General features: G+C 43.1%; 1 protein-coding gene across 1 annotated transcript; it reads left to right on the top strand.

Moving 5' to 3' along the window:
* The first annotated feature begins 691 nt into the window (after window positions 1-691).
* On the top strand, window positions 692-14,250 carry LOC132450310 (uncharacterized protein C16orf52 homolog B). Its single transcript, XM_060042393.1, has 3 exons — window positions 692-1,688; window positions 7,422-7,634; window positions 11,124-14,250. Exons 1-3 carry the CDS (start codon window positions 1,583-1,585, stop codon window positions 11,306-11,308), a joined length of 504 nt encoding a protein of 167 aa, XP_059898376.1. The 5' UTR covers window positions 692-1,582; the 3' UTR covers window positions 11,309-14,250.
* Window positions 14,251-14,774: the final 524 nt, after the last annotated feature.

Raw genomic sequence — 14,774 nt, 5'->3', positions numbered from 1 at the left:
TCATACATATATTATACATATTACATAGACTATGTTTCCTATTATATACAACTTCAACTTGCAAGTTGAAGTTGAAATCCAGACTTGTTTATTGCACAGAACATTATCCCCTGATTGTATTGGAAATATATATGCAAGACTTACAAAAGGGGAGACCATGTAACCTATTTGAGCTGGCCTTGAGATACAGTTGGAAACCAGACACAGTATACTTTTCAACAACTATTCTTCCTTGGTTTTCATTCTTCATCCATGAAGACGGGTTAATAAGATTCCTATTTGCTTCCATATAGCCTACCTATTATTCTTAGATCCTATCAAATACATGTATTTGACAGGATCTAAGAATTTCTGTGATTTTGAAATGGCAGGTAGGCTAAGATGATCAGAAACGCTAACCACACACACACACACACACACACACACACACACACACACACACACACACACACACACACACACACACACACACACACACACACACACACACACACACACACACACACACACACACAATTATTTTTTTATCATGTGTGATTTAAATGTATATATCCTAAATGTGCAATGCATTTGACTTGTTTATTCGCCCCAAAGAAGTGGGTAATCAAATATGTTTTTCCTTTTTTTTAGTGCATAGTCATGCATGCATTAAATGTCCGAGGGACCCACGCAGCTCGTGAGCGTTTAGTATCGCGATACGAGACCGAAATCCACCCGAACGTGAAAACACAAGCACTGTTGTGTCTGTGGAAGGCACTCTGCGTGGGGGTGAACGCTTGATGCTACTGGTGGTCTTGAGGGGGAGTCGTTCCGATCATGTTTGATTTTTAATTACCAACGGTTTGACGTACAACGGACATTGAGGGAAACGCTTTGCGAACACTGTTCGCACTGTTTGCCCGTATAGCTGGACTGGACTGGCGGACCTTGTACAGATGCTGCCCCAGCGGAGAAGGTGGCATGAATAAGAAGGAGGGGAGGATGTGTTCTCGTTTTCCATACGGATAACGTTTGTCTTGCGGAAAAAACGTGGATATCGTGAGGCGAACCCGTTACTTTTCCTCCCCCGATTCGCGATGGGACAGTGTGCGTATATTGCTTTGCCGAATGGATTTTTGGGCGTCAAAGTGCCTCTGGGCCGCAGTTTGGCGTACGGAGTCCGAATTCGGGGACTAGATAGCTAGCCGTGCTAGCCGCAGTTACCCGATGCTGCTGCTATCGCGCGGATCCACACGGGAACACAAGCGGCTGGAGTCTTGGGCCCTGGCGTTGCGAGAGCTATTGCTTTATCGGAGGAAGATCCCCAGAGAAATTATTTGTTATGTGATGCTTTGCATGTTCTTTTAGCCAGATCAAACGTTGCTATACAGTGGGAAAATGGGTTTTGCTGCAATGTGTGGACAAAATAGTGCAAGGGAGAACACCAACAACAGCAGTCCGAACGGGCGAGTTAAATGAGAACAATCAGCTGGTATCTAAAAGTCGCTCGTTCAACCTTTCTACGTCTATGATACACTGATCGCGCCACGCGTTTTCCCCCTCATAATATACATAACGTAGAACCAAGAATTGAAGGGGAAATATGGATAAACTGACTATAATATCAGGGTGCCTCTTTTTGGCTGCAGATATCTTTGCAATAGCCAGTATTGCAAATCCGGATTGGATCAACACTGGTGAATCGGCAGGTAACTATTCGGCTAACTGCTCTTTCTCACTTTGTATTGCATTTGTATAATGTGTAACATTACTTGCCGCTGTTTCAACAACTGTCTTTTTCCGAAGCTTTGTGCGGGGTCATCTAATGAACAAATCCACATCCATAAGGTTTCGTCTGCGGCAGCATCTACTGTTTTGCCTGCATAATGATACAGTAGGACTCATGTTGTGTACCAGGAACCGTTACTCGTGATCAGTCAGAAGTGTAACATGTTTTACTGTTCTTTGAATGCACAGTCACTACTTAAGTAGTTTACTTTTAAATGAGAACCAATTATGTATTGTAATCTAGGCCTGACCTTGTGATTGTGTGTCAATTTAAGGTCAAAACATGAGACGGTATTCGCCAGTAGAGATTGTTGTCAAAACATCCAGTCTGTTTGATAGCCTTGGCTCTCTTTTGAGTCATCTGCAGGATAACACTTTGATAAGACAGGGTTCCTTTTGTAGGTTTACCCGGTTAATCGTTATGCCACAGTCACTAGATCAAACTACAAGGACAACTACTAGTTACACAAGTGTAGGTTGTGTTTAGTCCCGGGCCTGCTGAATCTAAGTCATCTTTTTGTTGGCGAAAATTCTCTTCCGTATATATAGCCTACATAAACAATCGTAACATTATACATATTGCAATGACGAACCACTATACCTCTACGTTTTGTCCTATATGGCTGTTTAAATATATGGTAGCATCAATCGATTTCAACACCACATAATTGAAGGCAAGATTGGTACAGTGACTGTTAACATATGATGGCGCTCTTCCACTTCATTAAACCGCATGCTATGCAATGTGATCCCCCCCCATACACTTCACAATACATTATGTACCAAACCTATGGAAAACAGTTAGGTAGGGTTACTCTGTTTTTTCCTGGGTGAAACCTAAGTTTAAATCCATAAAAATGCCACTGTTTTGCTCAAAATGTGACATCAAGGAGGTGTCTTTGGCGAGTTACCTGTGCTGCTATTAACATCAGGCATAATGCCATTGCCCTTACTGATCGTTGTTTAAATTCTTCTTCACACTCCTAGTCCCATGGTCTCCCCTTGCCATTGCCAACAATGGCAAGTATGCTGTGCCTTAGTTTCCACAGTGCTATACCGTTTATGTTTAATAAGTCTTTAGTTTGTGAATTACACTGGGCCCTAGTTTGTTTTGACAGTTCTCTGTGTTGTGTTGTCTTTTTTTTTTGCGTTTGCATTCTGAGGGGTAGAGTTTCATTATCCCCTCAATACTTTTTAACATGTCACACCGCAGCCCTGTTTTGCTTTTGTAAGCAGAAACTATTGCGGTCGTTTAAAAGATTATTCATTTACGGAGCAACACAAATTTGATGTATTCCCCTGACCGAAGCCACATTATTGTTCTTTGGCTTTTAATGTCCTTTTGGGACAACAGCGATGTGAGCTTTGTTGGTTCATGCACATCAATAGACTTCAGGTTAAAAAAAGATCCCCTCTCTTAACGCGGAGGTGTGTTGGATATGACACTGGCAGAGGGACTCACTTGGGGTCTTATTCTTGAGAGCTTGCCGACGGCTGCTCAATTGTTAAAAAGTTGTCTTGAGGCATCAAATAATGAATAAGTTAAAAGAGAGATCACTGTTTACGATTATTTTACAACATTATATATTTTCTATTTAGCTATGTAGTAGGTAGTTGTCGATTTATACAAAATGAAAACCATGAATGCTCCTAGTATAAATTTACTGACCCCTTTTTATTGAGAATAGAAAATAAACAAACGACAACAAGGATTTATATGGGTGTCGGAAACCAGTTACAATTTTCAAAAGTCAGAGAAAGCATGGCCTTTTGTGTTAGATTAGATTGATTTTGTTGTGATTTATCTCCTAATTTTGTAATATTAATCAAGAACATTTTGCATCAACCTAAACATACAAAATAATATAATCTGACACCACTATTGCTGATTTATTCATCTTTAAAATTCAAGCTCAACCATATCACAAAACGCTTTCTGACTCAAGAACAAAAATGTAAATGTAATATCTGCCTTTTTTTGTCAACTACTTACGCTTCTGTCATAATTGGGATTGCCTTTTAGCTTGTGATGTGATGCATTGGTAAGTAACACATGCTATAGTATACACAATTGCCAATTTGGAGAAATAAGAAGGAAATGACACGTTGAGCGAAGCCATCTCCACACGAACAGATGGTGTGTTATAAAAGATAGGCCGGTTATTCTGGCTGCTTGCTTTTCAGTTAAACCAACACTACAGGATTTACATTGTGTACGCCAGGCCGAAAATGTGACAGTTGTAAGGTTTGTGCAAAATGTGTTTGTTTAATTTTGCTAACCAGATCATTGTAGTGCCGACATGACATTGGTGTATTAATTAAACATACCATATGGCTCTTCAATGCACAGTATGCAGCATAGGGGGAACGACAGTACAATTGGACCCCACTGATTCCCCTGTGACGCACTTCATAGCAGTGACCAGGGCAAGGACAGTGGAGGCTGTCTGTGATAATGTATCTGTACCCCAGAAGTACATAGGCCTTGGACTATTGCCATATTATGTGTTGATTTGTTTGCTCTTTTGTTTAAATTATTCTTGTTGGAAATAGGTGGTGAGCGATGGTCTGTGTTGGCTCAATTTCTTGGGTTTTAAAGTGGTGATTATCCCAGATAGATTGGTCTAAATTCCCACGCGTATTCTTCTCGTGGTAAATGTCCTTGAAGCTTCAGGAAGTGCTCTGGTCCGTTTCAACCCTAGAGAGAATGTTTGCTCAAGCAGTTTGTGAGTCTAAAAGCGGACCATTCTTACTCTACCTCCTGAAACCTTATCGGCCAATTTCCATTTAAAGAAGAATATAAGTCTTGGTTACAAAAAAACCAAGCACGTTCTATAACTGGGGTTATGTCTTCAGAGTTCAAATGTATTCTGTTGGGAGATTCCTACCACAATCTTGTGCATATTGTCATTGATGAGTTTGTTTCCAATGTCAGATCACACGTACAGTTCAGTTGGAGCATATCGGCATTCTCCCCTTCTAGGGTGCCTGCAACATCTGTCAATCTATTTATTTTTGTATAACTATTAATATTCCTAAAGTCAGATACCTTCCAAGATAGCAAAAAAGTGACACATTTTACAGAAATCTACTTTTATAATACTTATCAATGGCCATTATCTGAGTTATATAAAACAAATTGGTATTTTGATCTGATGTTGCTGTAGTTCATATCTTCACATTTGAAACAGTGTTGGTAGAGCTTGTCTTTCTGTTGAATTCTGTGTTCCATGTAGGCTATGTGAAAAATATACTTTATAAAATTCAGGAGCAAGAGTGCCATTGTCTGTTTGAATATACGCGTGCCCTGCCAAGGGCTGAAGTCTGCCTTGATGGGTTATTTAATGCTTTAGACGCTGGTACATTTGGCTTTATACTTTATTTCACCACTTAAGCTATCATTAACATGGTGACCATGACTACAATAAAAAAAAAATAATAATAATAATTGAAAGGGGAAGTGAGAGTTAGGAAGTGGTATAATGTCAATAGCGGACATCTCTTGCTGCTTATTTCTTATAAATAGTGTTACACAACATGACAGACTCAATAATGCACGATGGGTAACACTGATCAAAGTCTGGATGATAACACTCATGGCATTGGCAAAACGTCTTACAAAACAGTTTTTGTGATTAAGATGGGTTAAACAGAATTAAACTAAACGGTTTAGTGCTCAACATTCAATATACAAACCTAGAATGAGTTGCTGTTGCTAAAGCACATCTTCCATAGCCATGTTGGTGACTGTCAGACATTTTTATTAAGTTAACTTTTCTGGTCTTCATAGTACGTAAATAATTTAGCTATTAGGAACGACAATCCAATGGAAACACTTCACTTTGAAGCAGCATGCAATCTTTCTGAAATTCAGACCTCTCAGGTTGCCAAGAGCTTCTTCATTCTCATCCACTTGGTTGCTATTGATCGAGGACTGCAGGGAACTGAATCATGGCTTATTGTTTTGCTTACTCTGCTAGTAATTCCTTTAGAGAAGATGCACACTAATTGACTGGCTTTCCCCATACACTGACTCCAGAATACACTTTGCTTTGCTTATCGGTAATGTAAGTAGATAATATATGCATAGGTAATGTCATCTATAGATAAGGAAGTGTCTATATCCGGAGGTATATCTATACACATTGATATTGTATTTGAGAATCAACCTAATCTTGGATTGTGGCCATTCAGTTGATTTAAAACTGTGTGTGTGTGTGTGTGTGTGTGTGTGTGTGTGTGTGTGTGTGTGTGTGTGTGTGTGTGTGTGTGTGTGTGTGTGTGTGTGTGTGTGTGTGTGTGTGTGTGTGTGTGTGTGTGTGTGTGTGTGTGTGTGTGTGTGTGTGTGAGTGATTGAGAGATGGAAAAGCTGAGCATCCATCACCACCATTGAACGGATTATGAAGCAATCTACCATCCATCCTGCTTTACCTCCTTGTTCTCCTTCAGACTGGCTACTCACTCACTCACTCTGGTGTCAGCTGAATCTGAGGCCACCAACCCTCTAGCAATGCACATTGCTAGAGGGTTGTTTTGGACAAAAATATAATAAATTAGTTATTGCAAAAGTAAATGGTTGACATGAGACCTCTTCAAGGTTAATAGTGGTATCATTGCTTCGTAAGCGTATATGCCAGAACACATTTATTTATTCATTCAAAATTATTAGTCCTATTTATTTAATAACACCTTATTTCTACTCTACTAATAATCTGCTACGGTAAAAATATTATTTCCTAAGGCCCTGACCTACAGTCGACCTTGTTATGGGAATGCGTTATGTATCTAGGCTGATTCAGGACAGCAGTCAGAACATTGCGTCCATGAGAGAAAACATGCTGTATATATTAACAAAAATGTGAAAACGCTCACACCCACTGTTGCTTTTATCACATTTGGACCCAACAAGGGTCACAAACATTTGAAAAACCCAGCTGACAATTACGTTTTGATTTTATTCAGTTATATATCTGAAATATGCACACATTTCTCTTTGGTTAATTCACGGAAATCCCATCCTTTATTCAAATCCATAATATTACTCCAACTAACAAGAGTTCTGGTGTTGTAAAGGGGGCACTTAGCAGCTGTGCTTGTGTTGACGTGAAATACATTTTGTACGGTCTCTGACCACCTCGGGTGCTATTTGTGGGTTTTCAATGTCTATTTAAAAAAACAGGACAGTCATTGTTTTCACAAACTGTGGGGGAATGTTGTCCTACCACCTCTGTCCTAACTACGCTGTTGGGTTTTCATAGACACCATGTGCAGTCATTAGTATACATCCATTAATGCACCAAGTATGTATGGGACGAGTATCCTATTATGATATTTGAAACCATAAAGTACACCGGCCATCCCACTCACATTAATCCCTATTATAACCTGTGCCTTGCTGTGAAGATCACACCATCAACATATAATGCACTCGCAAATACACTTTCCGCTCCTCGTCATCCGTGTTTGTTTTGGGCATTTTAAGGAGTCATTTAGAAAGATACTTGGATCCAAAGAAACTTTGAGCAATATTCTTTTAGATACAATTTTTCTAATCGGCAGGTTTTGGGGTTGGGGCTCTCCCAGAACCTTTCAGCCGCTACTCCAAACACTCCACACAGCTGTTCCATCTCACGGGCTGCTTGTTGTGTCCGCAGGTGCGCTGACGGTGGGTCTGGTGCGGCAGTGCCAGACCATCCACGGGCGGGACCGGACCTGCATCCCGCCGCGGCTCCCGCCCGAATGGGTCACCACACTGTTCTTCATCATCATGGGCATCATCTCGCTCACCGTCACCTGTGGCCTCCTGGTGGCGTCACACTGGCGCCGCGAAGCCACCAAGTACGCCCGCTGGATCGCCTTCACCGGCAGTAAGTGGCACGTGACGAAACGCGGTGTCGGCCCTTGGTGTTGTGATATCAGGGCTGGGGATGACTCTGAAGAGCGGTAATGGTTCCGCATGCGGTTTGCTCAGCGATACGAGGGGAACGGACACACACTCTGGAGGTGGTTCATTAAGCCTCTGTGGGACAAAGGACATTCTAGTGTAAATATTGGCAGGGATGGCGTGTGAAGAAGTCCCACCTAAAGGGTCTGTTTTATCTCACACAGTTTATTGGTCCTAATGTTGTTTTGACCAATCTCTGTGTGAGCAGGAAGGAGCTGGTCAGAACAGGTGTTTGCTATTCTACTGTGTCGGGTCCAATGAAGTCTTAATGTTGGCTTTTTGGTCTAATGAGGTAATGGATGAAATTAATTGACATCACTCCTTTACTTACACTCTTTCTTACCCCCTGGACTCCACTATACATGCTGCTACATATGTGGTCCACAGGGATTGGAAGCAACCATTTCTTTGTACTTTGATGCTTTTCAGTGTTATGCAGTCGTCATTTATGAGTGAAGGCGGTGAGTGGCCGCTAGCATTCGCCGGGGGAATTGAAGCCGGGGCGACCTTTTGTTCGGACCAATGGGAGCACCTTCCGTTTACTATCACGGCAGTGTTTCCCAGGCTGAAAGTAAAAGTTGACGGAGCCCTCACACGATGCTGACGGCTGTGGGGGAGCTAAGGAGTTACTCAGTTGAATGATGGTACCCCCTTGTACACAGGCTTGGTTTGGAACCAAAACTAACCATTACACAATGGCAGTTCTTTTGAAGTGGCTTCCATATTGGCTTTTTTGATACAATCGGCTCGCTGATGGAGTTGGAGCATTTTCCAATAAACACCTTTGATGTTGTTTCCTGCAGTCTCGAGACTACAGTTTCATGGAATAGCCAAATGGAAATGACTGTGTATTATTCTCTATTTCTGGAGGGTTTTTTATTCAATCTCAGGGCTCATAATGTGTCTTCCTAAGGATGAGCCGATGAGGTTTTCTTAATGTTATCTTATTGTGTTTTTCTAGTAACCTTGTATGACTGAAAGCAATAGAGGTGTGGCGCATTCTATTTTTAACATGAAGACATGGTTTGCGAGATACAGGATATATAATTTTTTTTTCTACTTTTTGATGGTGGTTGTAATGGTGGTTCGTCTTGATGGAACAGCCCTAAACTAACTACTACTCACATTGTTTAGGGAGCAAGCAATGTGCTTGTGTGAAATTCAGTTACAATAAATCCTGATTCTTGTGAGATCTAGAGGGTTATGAACGATGTGGGGATTTAGCTGGGCTAGGCTAATCGATGAACCGGTGTGGGTCTGTAGGGAAGGTCCGCGTAGGGGCAAAGGGTCAACCCGGTATCACGCGATTTCGTGCTCATGCGCACAAACGTTATTAATCTATTGAATCGTGTCCCAGATTACGATTGTCCGACTTTTTTAGTGCTACACAGAACGAAATGTAAACCAATGCATTCTGAATGGGAGCGTTCTCCGACAATTGACGTGCTCCACAAAACGAAACGAGAGAGAGAAAGAGAGAAAGGGAGGGACAGAGAGAGAGAGAAGCTTCAGAAGGGGTGAGCGCAGATAGTACAGTGTACTACAGTACTTGGATGACTCTAGTTATATATCTGTCTATATTATTATCTAGTTATATATATGTCAACATTTCTGATTTGTAAGCAGACCTCCTCGAAAACGACGTTAATTGTCGGAGAACGCTGCCATTCAGAATGCATTGGTTTACATTTCGTTCTGTGCAGCACTAAAAAAGTCGGACTATCGTGATCTGGGACACGATGCGCACAGATTAACGTTTGTGCGCATGAGCACGAAATCGCGTGATACCGGGTTGAAAGGGTACTGACACCAAGCCGGAAGGCACCTGCTCCAACCCCCGATGTCTGCAACCTATCTGTAGTCAAGATCTCGTTACCAGTACCTGCTCATTAATGACATTGACGATGTATTTGAAATCACTATTATATCGCTTTGGATAAAGGTGTCTGCTAAATGATTTCCCATTCAAGATCCTGCACCCGGCCTGTCGTGTCTTCCTCTTTTGATAGCCATGTTGCGAACTTCTGGTGGTAAACATGTGCTGTCTTAATAAGTCTATAAGTCTTGTCTTTAAGCGTCTTAGAGTACCATATTAAGCGCTATATAAATTTAATTTATTATTATTAATACATGTGGTGGTAGTGTGTGGTTAGGTTAGGTATGCTAGGTTAACTTGGTTGGCTTGTCAAGATACATTATGCTTGAGGCCTTTAGCACCGAGCAATTGAACCGGCTAAATACTAGAGAACGCAATTATTTTCCAAAGCCTGTGAAGTCCCCACATACAGTAAATGCCTAGTGGAATAGCCTCTAGTTTATTTTCTCAAGGGGCCTAATTGTTGTGAATGCAAGACCCTAAACGTCGCTTGAAACTCGAGAGCAACCATTGAATACACTGTGACGAAAATATATGTACAAATTGGTATCACAAGCGATGCCAGAGGCTGAATTACAACGGAAAGAATGGTTGCCGTAGCTACTGGGTTGTTTTTCATCCCCATTGTCTGTGGAGTCCGTTTCATTTCGACGGCAGCCGACAACATGATGGAGGTTTTCCAGGCACATGGCGACATTTAAAGGTTAGCTTTTGATACGAGAGCAGTTGAAGAAAATAGTTACTTGTGTCCGATTTGTGTTTCGGTATTTGATTGATTACAATGGGACAATGCCACCAAGGGTCAGACTGTGAGTGTGTATATTTTACATAAGTAGCACTCCAAGCCCAGCTTACAGACGAATACCACAACAGTGAATTGTTGTTTCAGTGGAAAAATGATCAAAAGAATAAAGTGAGGAGAAAACAGGACGGCCAAAACAATGGACTGAAAGAGGAAACGGCTGTGGGGAAACCGACCAGTCGTTCTTACCTGCTACACACACTCCCTCTCTGAATGCTTATGATTAATGAACGCTGTCAGCGAGCTGACAGCGTTCCATGGGTGCCAGGATGGATTTGGTAGGGATTCAGCCTACCTGGGCCAGTCAGGAAGGGATAGTTCATTTAGGGCTTGTTGTTGGATGACCAGGTGATCTGGTTGTAAGCAGAAACAAGTTTACCTCTGTTCTCTACCAGTACCTCCAGTGTCCTGTACCACTCCTCCTCCACCCGTCCTGCACCGTGAAGATGATTTACAGACGCAGCCTCGCCTCGCTCTCTCATCTCTCTGCTTACGACGAGACGTTAATGCTAAAGGGAATGGCAGAGGTCGAGTGGCTCAGTGTGAGAGTCATGCTTCTAAAAACAACTATAAATGACATGACCAGCATGGGTTTGTTAGGTTATGGGTTAACCAGTATGTGACACACACACCGCAATCAGACAATAACCAAACTGTTTTGATTTCATCTCTGTCCCCCCCCCCCTCCTCCCCCCGCCCCTCTCCCTCCTCACCCCCACCCCACCCCCAAACAGTGATCCTGTTCTGCATGGCGGCGCTCATCTTCCCCATAGGCTTCTACATCAACGAGGTGGGGGGCCAGCCGTACAAGCTGCCCAACAACACGGTGGTGGGCTCCTCCTACGTGCTGTTTGTGCTCTCCATCTTCTTCACCATTGTGGGACTACTGTTTGCTGGGAAGGTCTGCCTCCCGGGCTGACGGCCGTGCCAACGCCCGCCGTCCTGGAGCTACCGAAGGGGGGGCGTTTGGAGGAGCGTTTGTTTTTTGTCTGTTAATTTTTACAGAACAGACGAAAAAGAAGAATATCAACAAACAAACGAGGAGAACAAACGAGTCGAGCCCGTCCCCGTTTTGTGGCCGGCTCCGCGGGGGGGGGGGAGGGAAACGTCTTAAGCGCAGAGGGACGTCGGCCACATCTCCCGAAGGCTGGCTCGCCGTCATCGGACGTGAAAAAGGAATAAACGAACCGAGGGAGCGGAGAGAGAGAGAGAGAGAGAGAGAGGGGGGGGGGGGGGGAGAGAAGGGGATCTCCGGACTCAGACCGCTGGAGGGCTGCGGGGACAGCCTAGGCCTTCCCTGCCCAGGTTTATTTAAAACATACTTTGGTCCTCTCCTTATCTCGGTCTATGTTTGTATTTTTTGGGTTGTTCTCTTTCGGTGCACTTTTTTTGGAGCGTGATCTCGGAGACAGCTGGCATTCCTGGGAGACGGGGTGGAGGCGGGGGGGAAAACAGTTGGAGCAAGAACAAGCGGTGGTGGTGGTGGGGAAGGGGGGGGAAGGGGAGGGAGAGTCGTGGGATCTGGCGGCCGCTATGCGCATTAATGCTGCTGTCATGGTTACGGTGCCCCCCCCCATAGATGTTACCACCGTTGCTATTTCTGGTTCCTCAAAGCATTTTTTTCAGTTGTGTGTGTTTGTTTTTGGTACTTTCACCCCCCCCCCCCCCCCCCCTACTTCCCCTGCATTTTCACTGAAGCAGTTTTACTGTAGATGCTATTTTTTCATGTTATGTTCTATCCCAAACAAAACGGGAGGGAAAGCGCTGGATGTGGGAGGTCAGGGCGGGTGAGACGGGGCCTCTGACGAAACAAAAAGCAAGGCATTAACACAGGGTGTACCCCCGCCCCTCGCTCTTATTGTGTCATGGCTCGGGCCCCACCCAAAGCGTGACCTTTTTGACAACGCATGGCAACGCCCCGCAATCTCTCTAGTGGCTGCTTGTGGGAGCTAACTACTTTTGAGGAGGGAAATGCTTTAAACCAGGAAATGAAATTCCCCACGAGTCCGTATGGTCCTCCAGTACTCACTGGATGTTGAATGGCCAATCGCATGGCCAAACGCTGCAAGACGCACTCATTTGCATAAAGTTAACTGAAGTTCAAATCTCGTCCCGCCCCTTCAACACGCCACAATCCAACGCCCGCAATCTAGCCTTCCCATAATCCCTGGCGAATCCCACGAGAGCACGCATCCAGAACGTGAATTGGAGGTGAGAGCCATTGAATGGGAGGTGGGAGCCACACTCAAGGAAAGGTGGGGCAGTGCCGTCAAGTAGACCCTGGGGGGCTCATACACCCTCTGGTGGAGAGTTGCCTCTTTATCCACTACCCACAGGATGGTTGGCCAGGGAGAGGAGTCCATCCGTGGGATACAAAGACATGGGCTGGGCAGGGGGGGGTGAGGAGAAAGGGCTTGAGCACATCTTTCCTAAGAGCCGGATCCGTAAAGTTGAATCCCACTCAATTTAAGAATCCACATGTTATTTTAAGTATCAAAATGGGGCAGCAACCAATAATGATGCGTTAGTGAACATAAACTACAACAATAAATGCAGATGAACAATGCATAGATGACTGTGAACTAAAGTCATGTTACTCCAATTAGTTGTAGAGCAGTAGCATTAGTTAACAAGGTCCAAACATGGGGACCTTTGACATGTTTTTTTCTCTCTCTGCAGCTGTATACAAGTCTGCTACGGTGGTAAAAAGTGACACAGCAAACTCATAGGATCCTAGGTAGTGTGTAGAGTTGTGAAACAAGCGGGAGAGATGGGGTATGAGAATGACATAGGTACTCTCAAATGAAGTGGTGTTCTCCTGAGAAATCTGTACACGCAGTGCGGGAAATATGGGAACCAAGAGCATTTCGGTTTGCGTTTCTTTTCTTTTGTTTGTATTTTGTTTTTTAAGAATAATAGAGCCGGGACTGCTGGGCAGTTCCATGCAAAGGGCTGGACCTTGACATGCTGTTCCTGATGCCTGTGCACACTCACATACGCACACACTTTCTTTTCAATTTCTTGGATCCAATAAGTATTTCTTGCACACATGCATGGACATACATTATATCCGTCTATACTTATAGAGCCACAAGATTTTTCTTGTGCACTAACAGACTAATGCATGTACACGTTGTATTAGCCTAAACTCTTCAAACCACAAAGTGTTGTTCACAAACGCATGCATGCACACCCATCTATCTGGCTATTCTTTTAGATTCACTGTCCTACACATGAGCGCACAAACGCACGCACGTTCCTTAACTGACCCTACTCTTTGGTCCAAAAAATCGTTATTACAAACACAAACACACACACACACAAAGCCCATGCAAACATATCAGTCCTACCTTTAGATCCCGCACACAGCGGGATCTTCCTGTAAGTGTGTAGGCGGTCACAGGCTCTGGCGTCTAGTCTTTACAGAGGCTCTTGTCACTAACAGATTTTTGTTTTGTTTCACCTTTCTCCCTTTTGGCGTGTGGACGTTTACTGCTAACTGCAGCTCACAGTTCCCTTTCTTGGATTGAGTCAGTATTATGCCATGACCTTATGATGTTCTATTTTTTTTTCTTTTGTAATAATGTATAGAAACACAAGACAGGATTTCTGTATTTGGAAGCACTGTGCATTCATGATAGACCATCGCAAAAAGAAGCACCACAATTGTATAAAAGCAAAATAACTTCTTACCTCATTGTTTTTTTGTTTTGTTTCTTATTTGTAATTTGTTTCTCATATACTTTTGAGATGGCGGTGGATGAGTGCCCCCTAATTTGTCTTTTGCCTTGATCGGATGTCTACACATAAAGCCTATGATCGTAGGGGATTATTTATCACTGAATAAAAGAGAAAAAACAACATCCGTGTCCGTGTTAGACTCTGACCCAACCCATCTATAGATTAAAAAACTAAAACTAAAGCTACAGAGCAATTTCCCTCATCAAGTTACCTTCATATTAATTCAGAGGCAAGAAATATTGACTTGGTGATTTGAGCGTTATGTTTATTAAAGGGTGCCTATTCAAGCATCAGGTGTGATGGGGATTAGCTAAAACACTCCCACGTGTGATTGCACGACCGGGTTGATTTGGAATTTGCTTCTAATGGCTAATCAGAATCACACTTGGTGGGAGAAAAAGAAACCCCCCAACAACACAGTAGCCATCTTGGCAAATGCATTGTTTAAGAACATCCCTTGATAATATCTGTTATGTCAAACGTCATACATTGTAAGCATTTTATAGTCTTGCTATAAGGTATTTGAAAGGAGGCCTCAATGCAATGCATAATGCAAAGGGCAATTGTGTTATAAATACATACATTGAGCAAATGGTCAGTTAAAAACAAAACAATAAATATGGTTATTAGTCGTTATGGCCTAT

The sequence above is a fragment of the Gadus macrocephalus genome, chromosome 2, assembly GCF_031168955.1.
Source record: "Gadus macrocephalus chromosome 2, ASM3116895v1".
Lineage (NCBI taxonomy): Eukaryota > Metazoa > Chordata > Actinopteri > Gadiformes > Gadidae > Gadus > Gadus macrocephalus.
The sequence above is the reverse complement of the archived record's forward strand: the minus strand, read 5'-3'. Positions and strand labels throughout refer to the sequence as shown.